The sequence below is a fragment of the Fragaria vesca genome, linkage group LG1 (genome assembly GCF_000184155.1).
Source record: "Fragaria vesca subsp. vesca linkage group LG1, FraVesHawaii_1.0, whole genome shotgun sequence".
Lineage (NCBI taxonomy): Eukaryota > Viridiplantae > Streptophyta > Magnoliopsida > Rosales > Rosaceae > Fragaria > Fragaria vesca.
In genome coordinates this window covers 13,468,952-13,489,562 of record NC_020491.1, presented here as the reverse complement: position 1 = coordinate 13,489,562, position 20,611 = coordinate 13,468,952, and the positions used below count along the sequence as shown (strand labels likewise).

General features: G+C 35.8%; 2 protein-coding genes across 2 annotated transcripts; both read left to right on the top strand.

Moving 5' to 3' along the window:
• Positions 1–5,475: 5,475 nt before the first annotated feature.
• LOC101294697 lies at positions 5,476–8,868 on the top strand. The gene is made up of 8 exons (XM_004288148.1): positions 5,476–5,589; positions 6,551–6,694; positions 7,126–7,238; positions 7,313–7,447; positions 7,552–7,664; positions 7,799–7,902; positions 8,282–8,459; positions 8,550–8,868. Exons 2-8 carry the CDS (start codon positions 6,568–6,570, stop codon positions 8,848–8,850), a joined length of 1,071 nt encoding a protein of 356 aa, XP_004288196.1. The 5' UTR covers positions 5,476–5,589; positions 6,551–6,567; the 3' UTR covers positions 8,851–8,868.
• Positions 8,869–17,774: 8,906 nt separating this feature from the next.
• Positions 17,775–20,086, top strand: LOC101294398. The gene is made up of 3 exons (XM_004288147.1): positions 17,775–18,039; positions 18,500–18,874; positions 19,394–20,086. Exons 1-3 carry the CDS (start codon positions 17,847–17,849, stop codon positions 19,477–19,479), a joined length of 654 nt encoding a protein of 217 aa, XP_004288195.1. The 5' UTR covers positions 17,775–17,846; the 3' UTR covers positions 19,480–20,086.
• Positions 20,087–20,611: the final 525 nt, after the last annotated feature.

Genomic DNA, 20,611 nt, shown 5'->3' with positions numbered 1-20,611 from the left:
ATATGAAGAACCCTCCTTTCTCATATCTTCTCGACTTTTCCAAATTAATTTTTTTAATTAATTTTTATATAAAATATTTATTTATTATTTCTAAATTATCCGGGTATTACACACAAGGCCATTAGGTTCGATACTTATTTCCAAAATATTTATTTATTATTTCTAAAAGGAGGGAGGCTCTTAGGTTTGATATTTTCTCGCACTAGGAAGAAAATGAGATTGACACGACCTGATCCATTGATCAATTATACTTAAATCCGTCTCATAAACTCTGAATTGTGATTATCATTGGGGGACGCCTCAATGTCAAATCCAATCCATATAGAGATCTCTACAAGTATTACACTAGTAGTGTACATGAGGACGTGTGATAATGAGTCTACTATCGAACCACCATTCGTTGATGGATATCAACTCAGTTGATTGGTCTAATGGAAAGATGCGATCCAGCATTAACAAAGAGATAGGTCATTGGGCAGGTGATGCCGACACCGCAAGTTAAACCCTATCAACTATGCCTTTATTAGATAGCGTAGTGAGAATAAGAGCTTAGACTCACCTTATGGCGCAAGGTCTCCCACTAACACGCACTAGGGTCGACTACAATGAGATATGCTCTCATAATGGATGTCATTGCACTCCACTACTTTGTCAGTTTGGTAGTTTCCGAATAACTGAACATGTAGCCTATGAATGTGGTCATAATAACATCTCTATGAGATCTGAGATATACAAGAAGATCTTAAACGGATTTCATTCATCTGAATCAGATGACTTCAGACCACAGGAGCACGCATTTGCTAAAGGTATTGAAACACACATGGACTCTACTTGATTCAGAAGGGATATGGTGAATTATGTCTTTGCGTGTTCATTTCCGATTTACATGGACTCTTGATGGATCAAGAGATGCCAATATGTGTCAACATCCGAAGTTAGAATGAAAAAGATTTTGGGAAGACACGGTCTCGATAAGGCACTCGATGACTGTATTGATGATGATTTTCCATCAATCGGCTTAGGTGCTCTATAACTAGTGAGGCCTACATATACCCCATCATTAGCGAAAGTCTTTACTCTAAAGAGAGATCTGTTGTTTTGTCTAAAAAAATATGACAAATATGTGTTAAGAGATGGAATTCCCATCTAAGTATAATAAGACGCATCAATGTACTCAAGATAATACGAAAGATTTGACATCTCATTCGCTATGAAAAATTGTAAAGCTTAGTGTAGCTATGCATCCATGCAACGCCATTGTAATGGCAGTAACTCCTTTTTTCAATTTTTTAAATACTTAATGGTATGAAAGGTCGAGGGTTATTCTATCCCTACATAAGAAAGACACATCAAAAGCGAAATCAAAATCTACTAAGTTTCGTAGGTCAAATTCCACGGGATCTACAGGAAATCTCGCTTACTGGAAAATAGTGAAATTGGTACCATTGGAAAGGTCTATGTGTCTACTTTCCAGGGACACCAACCATTTGATCATATCTATCATCTTGAGTGAGTTATGGCCATTTTCGTAAAGTAGGACGAATCAGTCCTAGAATCTGATTTCGGCAAAACAATCAACTTCAACCGGACTTTGTGAATAACTCCTGACGAAAGAGAATGTCTGTAATATACTATTGGAAAGATAAATGAGTCTAGTTTCCAAAACCGTTTACAGTTCGTTCATACGTATTTTGTCACATCCCGACTCTTAAATTTTTACCTTATTTACTAGCTTGGTTATAATAAGAATTTTACCGTCTCCGTCATTGAGGTTTTAGTGTAATTGGTCCCTAGAGGGGTTTGGGGGACGGTTATTTTCGGAGGATTATTCGTAGGAGGAAATATTAATGACGGTAAAAATGGTAAATTTTAGCTAGTAAAATGTAATTTTTATTAGGGTATTATTTTTGGGGTGTAAATTTTTTGGAGTCGGGTTTATTTTTTGGGTGTGGTGATAAGGATGTTTGGACCGTGTGTAGAGGCCCAAATCCTTTTTTTTCTCTCTTCCCTCTTTTTCTTCCTGGTTCTCTCTCTTCCCCACCCCCCCCCCCCCCCCCCCCCTCCGAGTCCTCCCGCTGCCTGATCTTCCGGCCACCTGTCCGCCGCCGTCCGGCCGCCTGAGACTGCCGCACCAGTCCCAAAAGGTCGGCCTCCGACCCAGCTTCCATTATAGGCCGGTGAGAGCCGCCCTAGCTCCGCCGTGAAGGAGTTCTCTCCCCCAAAAGGTCCGGCTGTTGTGGTGGTTTTCTCGCCGGAACTTCCTCCTCCGTCCGCCATAGCCGGAGCTGCTTGGCTCAAAAGAGAGCCCTCCTCCCATGCAGCAACTCCTCCAAAGGTCTCATCCTCCCTTGAGCTAGGTAAGGAGAAATGTGGAGTAGAATTTTCTATGGCTTTTATGATGTTTTTGCTCGATTGACCTAGTTAGGCTTGGAATTAGGTGTTGTGCTAGTTAAGGAAGTTGTAGAGTGAGTTGAGAGGAAGATGCTGTCAAATTTTCTTAGGTATTGGAGGTCGTCGGAATCGGCCTCCGGCCGCCGCCGCTGTGTGGGAGATTTTTATGGTTTTAAATGTGGAAAATTAAGGGGAGTTTATTGATGTGAATTATGGAATTTTTGGAGGAGTTTTGGTTAGGTTTGTGAATTTCCAAAGTTTGTTATTTTTGGCGGTTAATTAATGTAGAATTCGGCCGTAGGATCTAAGTCGTTAAATCTGTGGGAGATTGTGTTGCGGCTTCCGTTTTTGGTATTAAAGTTTGGATCATTTCGATTTAGGAATATCGAAGTTAGGCGAGAATGAGCATGGTTACGGCTCATATTTATTTTGCCTATTTTTGAGTAAGTATTGGAATTTCGGTCGGGAAATTAATATTATATTTGGAATAGGACGTGAGGACGCTCGAGCAGACGAGGCCCCAGAGTGACATCAAGCTTAGGCCTAATTTGTGAGTGGACTTTTATTTTAAATATTATGCATGCTATGGTTTTGGTTGAGCATTTAAAATTGTTAAAGTTTTGACGTCATTTAATTTTGACGCTTTTATTTCTCTTGGAGAGTTACCGAAAAATAGGATTTTTCGGTGAGTATAAATATGTATATTGAGGAGAGTATGTATATAAATGCTAGCTAGCCATATGTGTCTGTCCACATTAATGGCGTAGCATATAGCCGTATTATGGTGTGACGTGAGCGTTGGACGTGAGCGTAGTAACCTTATATGAGTGTTTAATTCATATAGGGGGTATGGGCACATATTTATACACCCGTCTGTCCACCTTAATGACGTAGTGTAGCACCGCATTAAGGCGTGACGTGAGCGTTGGACGTGAGCGTTGGACGCGAGCGTAGTAGCCGTATATAGACCCATGAATTTATATAGGGAGTATGGACGTGCGTAAATACATACATATATTATAGAGTCTGAGTGACTCGATATTTTATGAGATAAAAGTTTTATCGCTTGCGGCATGCATTCGATTTTTCCTTAGAAATTGGTTTGGGGAAACATAAATATTTTATTTATTAATTTATTTTTGTCCATTCACTCTAACGTTATTAAATATTTTCCCCTGGGCCCTTCGTTTTAAATTGCCCAGTCTGCAGAGTTGCGGCATGCATTCGATTTTTCATTGGAAATTGGTTTGGGGAAACATAAATATTTTATTTATTAATTTATTTTTGTTCATTCACTCTAACGTTATTAAATGTTTTCCCCTGGGCCCTTCGTTTTAAATTGCCCAGTTTGCAGAGTTCGAGTTGGATCTAGTAGGAGACGAGACATAGTCACCCGCATTTCCGCCACTTTTCACCAGTAGGTTACCTGTTTAACCTACCCGTGTTTTCTTGCTTCCGCTAGTGTCTAGTAGCTTTGAATACTTTGGGATTAATGTAAATTATTTCGGTGGTGTGTTCGGTTTGTTGATTTATGCTTAGAGTATCTGAAGGATAAGGTTTAATGTTTAAGCTGGATATCTATGTGATGTTTGGATGTTGATGTATTGTTGATTATGTGGTGGTTGTGTTTGTGGGGAGCGGATGGCTCCAGGAGTTAAGGTTGGATGTGTGTTAGTAGGAGTGAAAATTTGAAATTTTTCAGGTAAGGGTTGTCTATTTTCAAGGGAGGTTTTGCCAATTTTTCGGTAAATCTTTCCTTGGGAGTGGTCCCCGCAGGACTTACTCCGGGTTTTAGGGTAAAATTCGAGGTGGGTCTTGATATATTTCCTAGGGAAAGTTACGACTTTTCTAGTACCTCATGGTCAGGCTACGTAGAAATCTGATTTCCAGCGCAAACTTATATTTTGAGTTCACAAGCGGCTTTCTCCTCAAGATCTAAGTGTAAAAGATTATGTTTGAGGTCTATACGACATGATCTAGTTAATTATTGCCCAATGCCACATTTAAAGACATGTTAAAGAACATTAACATGCCAAGTTGTTTATATTTTCATGATTAGTAAAAATCAAAAAGAGCCCTATGATTGATATAAAGATCAAGGGGAGATGCAAACTCTAGGGGGAGTCTAGCACAGACATACATGTCATGATCAAATATGAAGGGTGCGTTGTACTCTTTTTCTCCTACGAACAAAGTTTAGTTTTTCTCCCACAGGGTTTTTGTTACTTGATGAGGTTTTTAACGAGACAATATATCAGCACCACCGGCATACCGGTGCGCGGCTTAAGGGGGAGTGTTTTAGGATATTTCATATGTGTGCCTTGTCCTTATGCCATCAGGATATGTAGTTAGAGTATGACTATATATTCTTTATCATTACAATATTGGTACATTGTAATTCTCTATATAAAAAACTCCTATCAATAAATAAGATGATGATTCTCTATTCTCTTACTAGATCTCTTTGTCATTATACTTTATAATTCATTATAAATAGATATTTATGTAAAATCTTTTGTAATATTTTTTTACTATGATTTTCTTAATGAATATTTATAAAACCTTCTTTTTTAACCGAGACTTGTATTCATTTTTGTTGGATTGAATCAAAAAACGTATTTATATATGTATTTGATTTATTTTCATATTTTTATATTTCGTAACTATTTTAAAAAATTAATTATTATATAATTGTTAACAGAAATCAAGGTGGGTATGTGAACATAATCCCCAAAGGAGACGGGTATAGGGAATCTCCATTATCTAATTAAGGGGAGTGAGACGGGTACATGGATGAGAAATGAATAAGGAAACGGGTATGGTATTTTGATTCCTTAAAATTCCTACCCTACCTTACCCGTTGCCATCTCTGATCTAAGGCAGTCCCGCGTACCAAAATACTCTTGATGGGGCGGATAGATGTATTATTAACTCTATGGGCTTTGCCTAGAGAGATGTTTGGGCCGAAAGCCATGAAGTAGGGATATATACTTGCGGGCCATTACCTGAGAAAGAAGAAAGAAAAAAGAAATAGGTTAGCACAGTTAGGTTAGTATTCACTTCGTAAGTTCCCTTCGCCGCACACAAACGCTCTTCTCCGCTCAGCACAGACGGCCCAGGCGCACAACCTTTCTCCTCTCAGTTCTTCTCTTCTCATTTGTCCCTCTTCCGTGTTTTTCAATCAACATCAGAGCCCAGGTATCAAATTCTTAACATCCATTCACTGTTTCTCTTTAGTTTTTCATTCTTGAATTTTTTGGTTTTTTTTTTTTTTTTTTTTTTTTTTTTTTTTTCAATTGGGGTTTTTCAATTTTGATGCTAAGACACTTAAGAGTAATGGCGACAAGTTCCCCTTGTTGTATGCATGAATAAATTTTGCGAATCCATAGTGGATGAGTTGCTGGTTACAAAGTGATTCTCGGCCTCTCAAATCTCTAATAGCATTAGCACTAGCAAACCAGTTGCATCAATCACATAGATCCTTTCCGGATACCTCAAGTATGTTGCTCTGCAGTTGTGCTTTCTCCAATTTATGTGGTACTTTTATTTGGGTGCGTTTGTCGTATTGAGTTCTGATCAAGAACATTATTATTATTTCAATTTATCTGGTTGTGAAATATATGGAGCCTCCTTTTAATTTGTGAATTTCTGTTGTGCTACTGTTTTGTTTCTATAAATCTTTGAAAATTTTATTTTAGTTACTTGTCATTGAGCTCTGAGTCTAATCTACGAAGCCATACTAAAAAAAATTGTGTAGCCTCTCTAGATTCCCCGTACATAAATATTTGTGCACTTTGAAAATTAGCCTAGATAACTATTGGATCCTGGATCCGCCACTGACTCTTATCTTGTCCATTTTGTGTGCTTGCTGACTTGGTTTCAAATGAGGGAGCCTTCTATTTGCTCAAACATTCAATTCTAGTAGAAAACCAATCATGCCAATATAATAATAATGTGGAATGCTACTGAACTAGACGTTATTCTTGTGAATGGCTGGTCATGCCTTTATATGTTACTTGAACCAGACAATGTGGACATTATTCTTAATATGAATCAGCACATTGTTCTTGCTTCTATTTTTAGTATGGTTGGTTTCTATTTCAGTTTTCCTCAGATATTAAATCTTAAAAGCTAATTATTTCTTGTTTATTTTTTAAAGGTTGAGTTTTTGTTGCAATGGGTCAACACTTCTATGGAACAACGGATATTGCTGTATTGTGTAAAGATGGAATTATACTCGCCAATGATGCTAGGATTACATTACAGATCAAGGATGAGCTCGGCAAAGAAGATAGCGAACTGGGTAAAGTTCTTCATTCTTTTTCCTTTTTTTTTTGTGTTATTTTTTTCCTATGGTTTTATACTAAATCTGATCTCTTAATAAATGCTCAATCATGTATTTCTTCCTCTCTCTCTCTTTTCTTTTTTTTTTTTTTTTTTTTTTTTCTCCTAGAAGGAAATCATCATTTTGAAAAGATTTGATAAAAATATCTGCAATTGCACCTTGAATGTTGTTGCCCACGTTAAGTGATTTTTCTTGATTTTCTAACTGAATATTATATCAAATTACTAATTTGTTATTGTTAAATTAGATCATTCACTACAACTAATGGTGATTTCACTAGCCTCTTGACAAATGCATGTGTGCTAATTGGTCTCTTTCTTTAATAGGTTCGTCTAAATAATTTTTATTTTTGATATAATATTGATGTGTTCATTTATCAACCATTTCAGCAACAGATGAGGGAGTCAAAATGTTTCAATTATGTTCCAAGCCTAAAATATATTGTACTTTAATGGGAGATGTCAAACAATGGCATGAAATGTACGAAGATTTGCTTCGGCGGGTAAGATCTCATACTGCCTTATTTGTTGTAATCTGAAGAAAAAATAGAGAAATGCTAATTGTTAAATATCATAGGGACCGAAATCAGTGGAAGATGCGAAGAATTATGCAGAAGATTACTTAAAAGGCTTCCGAAGGAAAGATCGCAAAAATCGGAGGACAGAGTGCGGCGCATTTGGCATAATTGTTGCCGGATATCAGGAACAAAAGGTGACTACAATTTTTACTTAAAAGGCTTAGTCTTGTGTTATTTTTTTTTCTTTTTGAAAAATGTTTATTTTAAATTTTGTATACTCATCCCACTCTTATTGTAGGGCTTTCAAATTTTTGGTGTAACCTATAGTGGTAAAAAAGTAGAGATTCACAATGGGCCAATGATTGCAATAGGATCTGGTTGTTTTTATGCTATAAAATGTCTCAATATAAGGTACATATTTATTCTTTTGTGCTAGTTTTGTAAATTTTAAAGTTTCATGTTTTGGTTGGGGATATCTTCTGTTTTTGGGCAAATTTGGTTTGTTCTTCAGCTACAATGATATTAAAGTGAATTTCTTATGCTAGGAAGGGTAATCCTAACATGTCTGAAGAATTTGGTACCACTATCACTCTGCAAGCTCTAATGGAAAGCAGTTTCCAAGACCGTGACACCGGTGGATATTTGAAAGGTATGTGAAATATGTGTTTCCAGAATTTTATATTTTTATTAAGTAATTTAATAGTGGGAACTATTCATTCTTGATTTTTCATGTAGTTTAATAAGAATTTTAAAAGCAAATAGTGAAATCAGTTTAATCATATGATAATCAGAATTCTCATTTCAATTTAATGTGATACATTGAATTTGTTTGCACACCTAAATGACCCGATATTGATCTGACCAACAATTTATATTGATGATTATTGCATAGTCATGTAAAGAATGAATGGTTCAGATTGTTGAATTAGATTGCATTAAAGTCAAATAGTGATATTCGTGCATTGAATGGTTCTATAAACTTTTTTTAATGTTTATCTCACTTATTTTTCATAATTGTGTTGTTACAGTGATATTCGTGCATAAGGATGGTTGCATTTCTAATACGTATCAGGTTTTAGATGTTTATAATGCACTTTATAACCCAAGTGATCAGGATGAAAAATCAACTATGTTCATGATGTATTCTACAAGCATCGGCCCTATATTTAGTGATGATGAGATCCTCGCTCTCATAAGGGACCTCTGGTATATAACTATAAACCATCTTATTAAAAGTAAATAAACTACATTATATAAATATATATGTTAAATGAATGGTCTTGTTTTAATTTGCAGGTCAACAAGTGTAGTGAACACCGAAGAGTACAAGATGTGTAACATCATAGCAAAGAAGGCTAATTATTATATAACTCGTATTGTGTTGGACAAAGAAAAGGATGCTGAAAGAGTGTACGAGTACCTAAGCACCAAAAATGCTAGACCATTTTTTCCTAAAACCTTAAGTCATATTAGAAGCGAATTGGTTGATTGTATTAGGGAAAAAACTCGTGATCACATTTATGTTGGAAGGAGCTCGAAGAGATTATTAGAGGGTATATGTAAGTTGCAAAATGCAGACTCTTTCAAGTATCAATAAAGCTTGTTTGACCAAATCTGTTATTTTGTTGCTTCTTTGACCAAATTTGTTTTTTTGTTTTTAATTCAGTGTTCTAACTGAGATTTGGCAATGTACAATATATTTGAAGTTATCAATTAGGTTACAACTGAAGTTTCCATTGGATACTCATCTTGCTTCTGTTTCTCGTTAAATTGTTATTCCTTCAAATTGATACAAGTCCATAATATACATTTGGATAATGTACAATATATTGACATAAGTTCTCAAAAGACTTTGTACCCTTTCTCTTAGTCTATCCATAATATACATTTGGATAATGTACAATATATTGACATAAGTTCTCAAAAGACTTTGTACCCTTTCTCTTAGTCTATATCCATAACATACATTGGGCCGGTTCACATAACATAAAATCTGAATCTGATTCTACTCTAGGTATCCAGTTGAATTTAGAATTTCTATTGTGGCACAAAAAGAAGTGTAATCTAAGTAAATGGAGAAATCAGAACTTCATTCAGCAAAAACATAATCCTGTCATGGTCAAAGAAAATTACACATTGAAAATATAAGCATCAACAACTCTGGTCTCGTCTAAGAGACAATAGCAAGGCCTCCCTAGTTGTATAAACTACCAACAGTCATGACGGATTCCCTTCTGGTTGTATAAACTACCTACAGAATCAGAATATATATCATCTGATATTGTTTAATAGTCAACCTAACTTCCAGGACAAAAGCATTTGCAAAATTCAGTACCATTTTTATCCCATTCAAACTACTACAGCCAGTTTCTCTGCAACCACTTCTGTAGCAGTGTAGCATGTATACCAAGCGCAGCATGACTAGATGGATCAGGGTTCTTGGACTATACCGCATCCCACTCCACAGCTTTTGCTGTGCTGCATGTCACATTAGGACCACCAGGAACTGTTGAGCTCACAGCATTCTGTTCATAAATAGCAAATTGAACATACTCAGGTAAACTAACAATGATCTAATTCAGTTAACTGACATTAAAGAGATGGAAGGAAAGAAGGTGGCTCACCTTCAGAAAAAAAATTCTCAAAGATTGTCCAAAAAAAGTATCGTTCTTTTGTGTCGGAGTGTTTTCAGGGTAGACAGAGCTGGCATTCATTAGCTTTGAATCTGTTACCTGTTCAGTTCGAAACAAAAATGAAGAAATTATTCACGCAATTAAGGAAGAGGCAAGCATCTCTAGTGTCTGCTTATTTGAGTTGTTTAGAAAATGCACCTCTAATCTGAAATAGCGAACAAGAAATAATTAGAATGGGTAATTTTGAGTTTTGTTGCCAAATTCTTAACCTGGACCACACAGTTCAACTATAATTGATTTAACCACAAGTCCTCTTTGGGAGCATGGCAAGTTGGCAACATTATGTGCATCAGTAATTCGGTTATCACTATCCTTTTGAGCATTCATTATGAAATATTCTTATGTATATATGTGTATTTATGTATTTGTGTACATATACATATGATACGATCTATAGCTCATAAAGATTGTATTTGTGAATTTGATTATATTTGAGAAGTTATGGAGCCGGGTGAATGGTACTACCCCCGTGCTCAAGTGAATTACTGGTAAAGTGTTTTATGTGGAAGTTAGTTGTGGGCCCTAGTCCCTTCAGATAGTGCATTATTATACTCATTGGGATGGAAGTGTCAAACCTTGAGTATACATGCTTTGGCAAGTGGCCTTAGTATGCTGCGGCTTACCGGTGCTTTGATATAGTGGACCTAGCACGTGGATTTTTTGGATTTGTTACCAATTACTCTGAAATATTCACTGAGAAGATAAGTATATTATTTTGATTGAACAGTTTGCGATATTATTAATACCTTATGATGCTAGGTGAAAAGATAATTGAGTATACGTGCACCTTTATGAGTTAATTCATCTATTGATGCTGCATTTGACGTTTTGGTAAATGATGTTATGATATTTGGTATTCAAAGGGGATTATATTCAATGTGCATTAATAATTGATTCTTTTATCATTTTTACTTCGTTATTCAATTTGCATCATTTTGTAAGACAAATTAATATAAGACTGTAGTCTATACTTACTGAGTTAGTGTAACTCATGATGCTACACATTTATGTTTTTCAGGTAACGAGTATATTCTTGGGGACGGGGTGAAACGACGTAAACTTAACAAAGAATGTTTTATATTTCGATCTACTTTTATCTCATCACAATAAATCTTTATTTGTGTTTACAAAATTTATCGATAATCTCAATTGATGTAAAAGAATCTTTGTTATATCAATTGAAAGTTTTACTCATAACTATTGTCTTAGTTTCAAGTTTTATTATTATGTTATGGCTCACGTCACAAATTCACGAGCCATATTTCAGTATAATATTGGCCTTGAATTTGGGGGCGTGACACGAACCTCAACCTTTATTAATTGATTTGAACGAAACGCATATCCTCTATTATTGGTAATACCATTCAAGAAAATGGATCATCATACAGCCGATCAAAATTTCAATTTCTGCAACTACGTATTCTTATGATTCCCAACAAAAATCCAAAACAACAATGAAACTAACAGATAGAGAGATCAACATAATTGGAAAAACCCCAATCAAAATTTTTTAGGTATATTATTATATCATTTCTCATCTTGATCGAGATAACATTTTACTCTTAACTTACATTTCTAATATACCTATTAAGTTGGGCATGATATGATAATATACCTAAAAAGAAGAAACCTAAAATTGGGTTTAGGGTATAGGGTTAGGGTTTAGGGTTTAATAAGGTATAGGGTATAGGGAATAAAAAAGCAAGGACATTGACAAAATAGCTAAAATAGTTTTTCATAAAAATCCACGCGTTAAAATTTGAATGAAGTGAAGAACCACGTCAGAAGCCACATGGTCCTACGGTAACACAATAAAATTTCTTCTTTTTACTCCAATAATCATATATCTGTTCTAGGATATTCCATATGTGTGTTTTGGCCTTATGCCAACATGATATGTAATTAGATTATGACTATGTATTCCTTATCATTACTATATTGGTACTTTATAATTCCTTATATAAAAGGCTCGTATCAATGAATAAAATGATGATTCTTTATTCTCTTACTAGATCTTTTTGTCTCTACCGTTTATACTTCATCACGTTATCATGCACTTTGTTCTAACCCGAGAGCCAATTGCCCATCATTTGTTTTCTGAAACCCTAAAAAAACATTTCTCAGCTCTCTATATAAAAGGTTTCTATCAATGAATAAGATAATGATTCTCTATTCTCTTACTAGATCTCTTTGTCTCTATCGTTTATACTTCATCACGTTATCATACAATTTGTTCTAACCCGAGAGCCAATAGCCCACCATTTGTTTTCCGAAACCCTAAAAAGGGTTTTTCAGCTCTTATGTTCGACCGCTGCCGCCGCCTATTTTCCCGGCCGCCGTCCGACATCACCGACTGTCAATCCCTTGTCAGTCGCTCGCCGACGATTCTTGGTTTCCTTTGACTACAATTTTTTGACTTCTTCAAGCGTTTAAAGTTTTGAAATGTATGTTTTGATACCCTAAACTTTTCCAAGTTTAATAATTCGGGGAGGATAAAATCTTTTCCTCCCTTCTCCATCTTCATTTTATGCTTGGGATTTTGTGCGTGCAGGTAAAAATCCTGGAATTTTATTCGCGGGTCAAGAGTGTCTTTGATCACTCTTATTTTCTTGTCCGGGTTGTGTGTGATCAACCCTAACCTTTCTCCAGATTGTGTTTGATCAGTCCGAGGTCTTTTTCCGAATTGTGTTTGATCAATTCGCGGCTTTTTCGGATTGTGTGTGATCAATCCGTAGGACAAACCATTAAAAAGCATCATTTGTGACCTCTATCGAGTCTCATAACAGCTTGGTTTTGTATGCAAGAGTAACGTAACATTCTGCTCATCTGAGTTTTGACGTAATCAATGCCCAAAGCGAATCTTCATTTGGTATATGTGGAACTTTTTTATTGAAAAAGATTAAACCACATGTTTTAACCCCTAGACTAACAAGCCTAGATGCCGAGATTTCACATCTCACGCACTCAAAGTTTTGAAGCGCCACATCGACAAAAACCTTAAATCTCAATCTGTGTAAAAAGTAATGACCACAAAATACTGTGGAATGCACTTATGGAGTGTTTCTTGAAACGTCAATCTAACTCAACTTGTTGAGTTATTAAGTCAAACGGGATTGAAACGTCAATCTAACTCAACTTGTTCAGTTATTAAGTGAGTTATTAAGTCAAACGGATTGCTTACCACCTTATTTGACTACATATTGTCGATGATATTCCGTGGCGTCCTGATCCAGAACCTGATCCAGAATCTTTAGCGGAATTGCATAAACGTTAATGAGATAAACGTATTAGCTTGTGCATGTGGGATTAACCCCTAGTGTGGTAAAGGCAATGTGGGTCATGGCAACGGTAAAGAAGCCGCGCCGAAGTCTAGAAAAAAGGGGGAGGTGCTGCATAATGGCGACACTCCTGATCTAGACACCAATATGTTAAAACTACTCATGTCAGCTCCGAACAATGCAACTGTGTGGATCTCCAGATCACTAGTTGAGGAGTTGTCGAGCTCATCCTCAAACCATGAATGCATGCAAAAAGGTACGGAAAATCTAAATGAGGATAAGAACGTCCTTATGATTGCAGATTTTAAAAATTCGGATCCAGCTCTAGATGCCCCTGACTTTGACGTCATTGGCTAGATATTGATTTTCTTTCCAAGCTATATGTAATAGGACGTCGTATCGATGTCATTTGTTTATTCGAGACCTCGATATATACTCACATTAGCAATAATGAATGCCTTGAGATTTTTTTCGAAGTTAGGAAATTATTCGTCTCTTATGGTTCGTAATGATTTACAAACAAGATGTACATTTTTACATCGTCCTTAGAAGCATGACATATTTACAATCTACATGGTTAGATTGTGCCGTTTTGGTCTCTTATAAGTGAAGATGACGTACGGCCTTGCATCCTCAACGAGGATCGCCAACGTGGTTCCAGTTAAGTCTTTTATCCTATAGCGGATTTTCCATCATCAATTGTTCAATTAGGCTCATCCAAGCTCAGTGTGATGTCTTAAAATTAAGGAGATAGTGGTTTCAAGTGTGCCTCGCACTACCGACCCTCCACGAACATGTCTGGTCATACTGACTTGGAGTTACCGAAAGCTTTAAAAGACGTTGAAGACTTATCAAAACCGGACAATTATCATCATGATCGAATCCTCTAAGTCCTCTGAGTTAGTTTTCCCTAACTAGTCATAGAGTTTACGACCTTGGAAAGACCAAAAGGACTTGATTTTGATCATATACACGTCATTTTGGCTTTGGCTTATGCCCACATGCCATCCGCAAGCTTCAAAGCTTTGCTAATGCCAAATCTGCGAAAAACAGCAATCTGTCTCTTCTAGACAGTCAACTTTGTTTGAGCTTTGTGAACAGCTCTAAACGAACTAGACAGTGAGCTTTATATCATTGGAAAGCTCTACGAGCATAGTTTTCAGAACTTTTCGCGGTCCGTCCATATCTATTTTAACGAAGAAGTTATGGCTGTTTTAGTGCGCAAAGGTCATTATGCGCAGAAATTTTTATGCACTCTCGGGATTGCAGCTTTTCGTAGCTTTTTTCAATCCCTCTAAATGGTTCTAGTGGAACTATTTACTCTCATATCTACTCTATTTTATAGATCTGTCTCATTGAGACATTGAGTGCTTCGCAGATAGTGGAATTACCCACAACATTCTAAAGAACCGGCAACTATCTCTGGATTTTGTGCCTTGTAAATCTTCTTTCAATCCCTCTAAATGGTTCAAGTGGAACTATTTACTCTCATATCGACTCTATTTTGTAGATTTGTCTCATTGAGACATTGAGTGCTTTGCAGATAGTGGAACTACCCACAACATTCTAAAGAACTGACAATTATCTCTGGATTTTGTGCCTTGTAAATCTTCTGTGACTACAATAATTGAATCATACTGGTCATTCAGAGACGCGGTTTAGCTTGAATCTTGATGCCTCATGACACCATGATCAACGTCACATATGCTCTCTATGTATTGAGAGGCAACCGAACCATATTGAGCTTTAAAGACATTCCTGCTAATAGTTTTTATTTGAAAACACATTGTGAAAAAGAACAAGAGTTTATTCTGTGTATACCTACTCATGAATGCGGACTGAAATGCATCTTAGAGAAGTTTATGAGTCAATCTAGTAGACTATATGTCACTATAATTCAATTTTTGGATCATGATGACACAGTTTTGCTTTTCCAAGGTGAATTCAACTACATATTAAAAAACATTTCTATATATTTTTTCCTCTGCATCATATGAACCCAAATTGTGACTTATATTGTCACCTACTTTACTAATTCATGTATTTACAAGTCAAATAACACTGACATGAGTACTTATTAAAAATGTCAGGTGAGTGTTCTTGGAACTTCTGGACTGTAAATGTTAGGATCATATGATAAGCAAAGAGCTCAGCGATTGAGTTTCAGGTGATTTTACTGTAATCAGATGATTTCATGTGTTTCCTAATCATGTTAATAAGAGCATCTTGTGTTGTTCATCAGTGAATGAAATAATGCAAATCATGTTATTGCTTTTCTGATATGTTTTTGCTTTGGAAATGTGAGATTACTCTAGTACGTAGCATAGTAGTTTTGGCTTTTAAAATGTGTGATTACTTAATATAGATTGAATGTTGCGAGTAATGTACACATATATGCTAATGGTGTATGATATGTGAGTATCATGTCTATTCGAGAGTGTCATAGAACTTCCGTTAAGAGTGTCATAGAACTTCTGTTATCATTCTTGGCCCTTACTAAGTTAACTAAGTTAAGTGAGTCTTATTTTAATCTAGCAACCTAAGTTGCATTCTGGATCTTTTTGGCCTAGTCCTAATACTGGTTGCTTAGGCACAGTTGTCTTGTTTTTTTATATTTTATTTGATTTTTAAATACAGTACTATTCACTAGTACAAAAAAAGTTTCCATGACGTTTGGAAAACGTCATTATAAGGGTTTCATGACATTTACAAATGTCATCTACTTCGCCGTCTTTACCGTAGTCATGGATTTCATACCTTTTTAATGACGTTGGAAAAACGTCGTGAATATCTTTAAATTAAATCAAGCATCCCCAAAACTGAAACAAGCTTGGAGCTTTCCTGACGCTGTGGGTGTCCAAATTAAAATACCCGAACTTCAGTTTCATTTAAAAGTGATACGAGACTCAAAGTGAAATTACTCTTGGGTACAAAACCGAGAAATCTCAAATACCCAACTTTTCTGAACTACAATGGTTTGATCCCTACAAAAGGGTATGTAGGCAATCTAGCAACCCACTAGATGCGACCACCAATCTCAAATCAAATCCTTGACTCTACCAGTCACAAATCTTAAATCAAATTCTCGACTTCACCAGTCAAATTCACAAAACCTGAATCTCTGGGTCCACCAATCAAATTTACCCAAACACCACAAATATCAAATACCCAAACCAAATTCAAGGGATTTAAACCCTCACAAATATCCCAAACACAAATTCAAAATAAATGAGTCACCTACCCATTTAAATCCCAAATGCCGGAACTACATGCGGTTTGATCCCGCAAGGGTATGTAGGCAATCTGGAATCAAATAATCTGGATACAACCGCATCTCAAACACTACTTCTATTCCTAAATCAAAGCCCTTCAATAAGTCATTCACTCATTGGAACTCTAGAACTACGAGTGGCTTGATCCACTCCTGGGTACGTAGGCAACCCATTCCAAAATTCAGGTGCAGCCGCAAAAACAAACAAACCTACAATGGTTTCTTGATAAATGGAATCAAAGGGTGTTCATTCTAACAAGGGATTGTAATTAAGAGACATGTTCTGTCTTGAATGGGTCGAACCAGACATAATTAAAACTCTATTCTGTTAATGAATACGAATGAAATTATGTTGGGTGACATTTACACTTCGTGCACATTTTTACTCAACAACAGTATAGTAGGACTGATAATTTTTAAATTTGGATTTTCTTTTATTTGTCAAGAGAAGCCACTCTATGGCATAAGTCTTTTGCATTACCTGTTTTTTAGAAAAACAGGTTTTGATACCACCTAGGGCGGATCTAACCGATGCTCAGATAATCAAGAGATTTTGTTCTTCCTCAAGAGTCTCTTTGAGAATTTTGATTTTGATTTCTTTTTCAACTTGATAAATCCTTTTCTAGATTTGAAATATAATATCCTAATAATTATTAGTACTTCTATGAAGTTTAGATCAGAACTCTTTTAGATTTCTTAACTTTTTTCTCTCTACTTATAAATCTTTATAAATTTATCTGCAGTCTGATGAAAAATATAATCTGTTATAGATGAATTCTCTAACTGATGATAAAAAATTAACTGTTTACTTTTGAGTAAAGATGATAGATTTATATATTTATAGTATGTTAAATAAACAAATTCAATGTTCTACACCCATCATGCTCTATTTGATTTTTAATTAAATAAAAATGCACAAAAAGACAAAATATAAAAAAGAAGTTATTTTGGTCTTTTTGGTATACTTTTAACGGAACAATTAATGAAAATAGACGGAGATCCCTTATATGACATCAGGTATCACGATGGTAGAATTATGAATGCGGTATCATGTTGATCTTGCCACCAAAATTTAGGTCCCGGGCTATGTTTATCTCTTTATTTTTATTTTTAGTATTCTTTCCTTTGCGTCATCTCGTCTTGTTTCGAAGCTGTCCGGGTTGTTGGGCTAGAAGTGTGCAGATTTTGGATTGGGCCATTTGGGCTTTGTACTTTAAAGGCGTATCCCACCAAGATAAGGATAAAGATAAAGGGCAGTACGACTATAAAAGGCAACGAAAACCTCCGCCCAAATCCCGTATCCCTCGTATACCAAATCCCTCGAATCCCAAATTTTACAAAGCTAGAGACGATGACGGACACCAAAACGGAACGATCGTTCTACAGCAGTTCCGATATGAGCGATCTGGATTCCAGCGAAGTGGATGTCAGCGACTCGGATCTCAGCGACCCGGATTTCATCCCCGACAAACAGATCGACGGCGAAAAACAGATCGACGGCGACAAGCAGATCGACGGCGGGAAACAGATGGTGACTGATAAAGGTAATACAGACATGTTATTTGAATTGAAACTTATTGATGAAAACTCTGAAAATAAATTTATACTGCAATAGTACTTGTATATGCACATAATGATTTACTTTTCTTTTTTTTTTGGTAAAATTTGGAAAATTTTACCAATTTCTGCTGCTGTTCCAAATTTTACCAATTTCTGCTGCTGTTTGTTTCTTTTAAATCTCTACTATTCCTTTCGTCAAAAAAAAATAATCTCTCTCTCTACTATTCCGGTGTGATTAATGCCTATTGTATGGCCTATTGTATGTGAGATGCTCCGTTCTAGACCTAGGGTTATAAATTGTTTCTACTTACTGCATTACACTAAATGAAAAGTTGACAGCTATGCTCTTCAACTTTTGAAGAAAACTGCGATTTGTTCATTTGATCATTGAATCCACATTCCTTATAGTCATTACTCATCCTTTTGGTTTTGCCATTTTATCAGAGGAATCCCAAACGTCTTCTAAAAAGTCACGTAAACGAAAACGGAATTCTTCTCGCTGCACCTGCTGCACCTGTCCCCGACACTCTGTCAAAATGGCCAAAACTGAGAAGCGTCCTCTACCAAAGGGGTATGGTTATGTTCCTTGGCTATCGCTGGGTAGGATAGGTCCCTACCATCCAAGTTTTACCAATCAAATTGGTTACATGACTTGTGCCCGTTGTGGTATCAATGGTGACCACTGGGAACCATTTTGCCTAAATCCAATCAATGATCCGCCAGAAGAAGAAGCTGCTGCTGATCCGGTGTCATGGAAGAATATACTGGGGAATTTCAATGCAAAAGAATATCTTGAAAAACAGAAACTTAAGTCTCAAGGTATGCTACTGGTCATTTACATTTTTGGTTTGTTGGTTAATAACAGTTTCTGGTTTTTGATTTTGGTAATTTTTACTTTAAAATTCTAAAAATCGCAGTATCATCTTTTTAGGACAGAAAATCTGTGAATTAGTTCTCAGATTTTCAGTTTGCTTCTGTCGTTCTTCTTTCTTATATTTTTCCTCTGTTTAGTTTGTTGATTTGGATTATGCATATCTTACTGGCAAATATCCACCCATAAGTTTTTAGTTTGAAAACTTACAGATGGATGATTCGTGCATCATCGTAGATTTTAGTCTATGTGGATTGATATAGACCATCACATTTCTCAGTTCAATGATGTTTTCTTTGCAAGACTTATGTATGTGTCGTTGTTCTGTATTTAAGTAGTTATGTTGGTGAGATCATATACAATGTCATTGTATCCATCTAGATCTAACTTCCTTATAAAACATAATATGCTTCATTACTGCTCATTTGCTTTTGTCATCTCATCAGTACCTATTTTTATTTTCGCAGGGAAACAAAAACGACATGTTGAGAGGGTGGTGAAAACAAATGGCCGTTTACCTGGACGTGTTATTTCGCGCCGTCTGTGTGCATAAGAATGCTTACTACCGTGCAAGGCACTTCTCTGCCTGGTTGCCTACATGTTGACTTGTCTGTTGTGGTAATGGTCACTGCTCAGGTGTTATTTCGCCAGGAAGTTGCTGATCTCACTAACTAGTGGATGTTTATATCGAGGAATTTCAGTTTAAATCCTAATCATATGGTCTGTTTAAATTGAAGTAGCGTGCTATGTTATGCTTGTTACTGGAATCCCCTTTTATTACTCTATTTACAGCTAAGCAACATTGCAGCCCGTCTGCCAAAACTTCTCACCCTATTCTGCCTACTAAAAAAACTGGGTTGCTTTGTGAAATTGGTAATTTCTGTTTCATGTTGGGTTACATTGCTTGAAAGCACATGTGTTTTCTTATTTAATCTCCCCATTAAACAAACAATATGAAGATTGAGAATCAGACACAAGTATTTGTAAATTTAATATACCTATTTTGGCTTTTGCTTCTCATTGATCTGTGCTTCTTCATGTATAAATAAAAGATATATTGTCCTTTTTCAGCTCCCTCTAATGGCAAATCTTGAGCCCTTTTAGTTTAGTGGCATCAACTCGTTGTAGTACTTGATATTTTAACATGTTGTATCCTGTAGATACAGATAAGCTTTCTTTATTAATTTTTCCTTTTATGTTTTGTAACTTATTTTGCTTTTTCACATTTTTGAATAAGTTTATTAATCTCATTAATAAATAAAGGTTACATGTATTGTTTCACGGTTTCACCAGCTTGTGGGTAGAGGGTGGATACAACATCCTCATTACATCGAATTGTGTTTATTGAAAAATGAAAAATAGAAAATAGAACATGGCGTATTTGGAAAAACTAAGACGTTAGTGTTTTTCCAACAACTCAGTAGAATTAAAATTAAATATGATTTCAGAACCTAAGCCTCTTGACACCAGTCTCACTATTACACACTTCAACTCTGGCATGGAACATATTGATGTTGTAGATTTTGATTGGAATATTTATTTTCCAAGAATAATTTTGATTGGAGTGACGACACCAATAATATATCATGTAAGTGATCAACTATAACGAGTTCTCCTCATAATCAAAGTGAAACAAGTTAGATATGAGGATAATATGACATCTATTTACTAGATCACTGTTTAAG

Excerpts from the sequence above, each read along its gene's own strand:
- LOC101294697 (XM_004288148.1), top strand. The coding sequence starts at position 6,568 with ATGGGTCAACACTTCTATGGAACAACGGATATTGCTGTATTGTGTAAA. Across the intron at positions 7,665-7,798 it reads ATAAAATGTCTCAATATAAG|GAAGGGTAATCCTAACATGT; the intron begins GTACATATTTAT and ends TTCTTATGCTAG. Across the intron at positions 8,460-8,549 it reads GCTCTCATAAGGGACCTCTG|GTCAACAAGTGTAGTGAACA; the intron begins GTATATAACTAT and ends TTTAATTTGCAG.
- LOC101294398 (XM_004288147.1), top strand. The coding sequence starts at position 17,847 with ATGACGGACACCAAAACGGAACGATCGTTCTACAGCAGTTCCGATATG. Across the intron at positions 18,040-18,499 it reads ACAGATGGTGACTGATAAAG|AGGAATCCCAAACGTCTTCT; the intron begins GTAATACAGACA and ends CCATTTTATCAG. Across the intron at positions 18,875-19,393 it reads ACAGAAACTTAAGTCTCAAG|GGAAACAAAAACGACATGTT; the intron begins GTATGCTACTGG and ends TTATTTTCGCAG.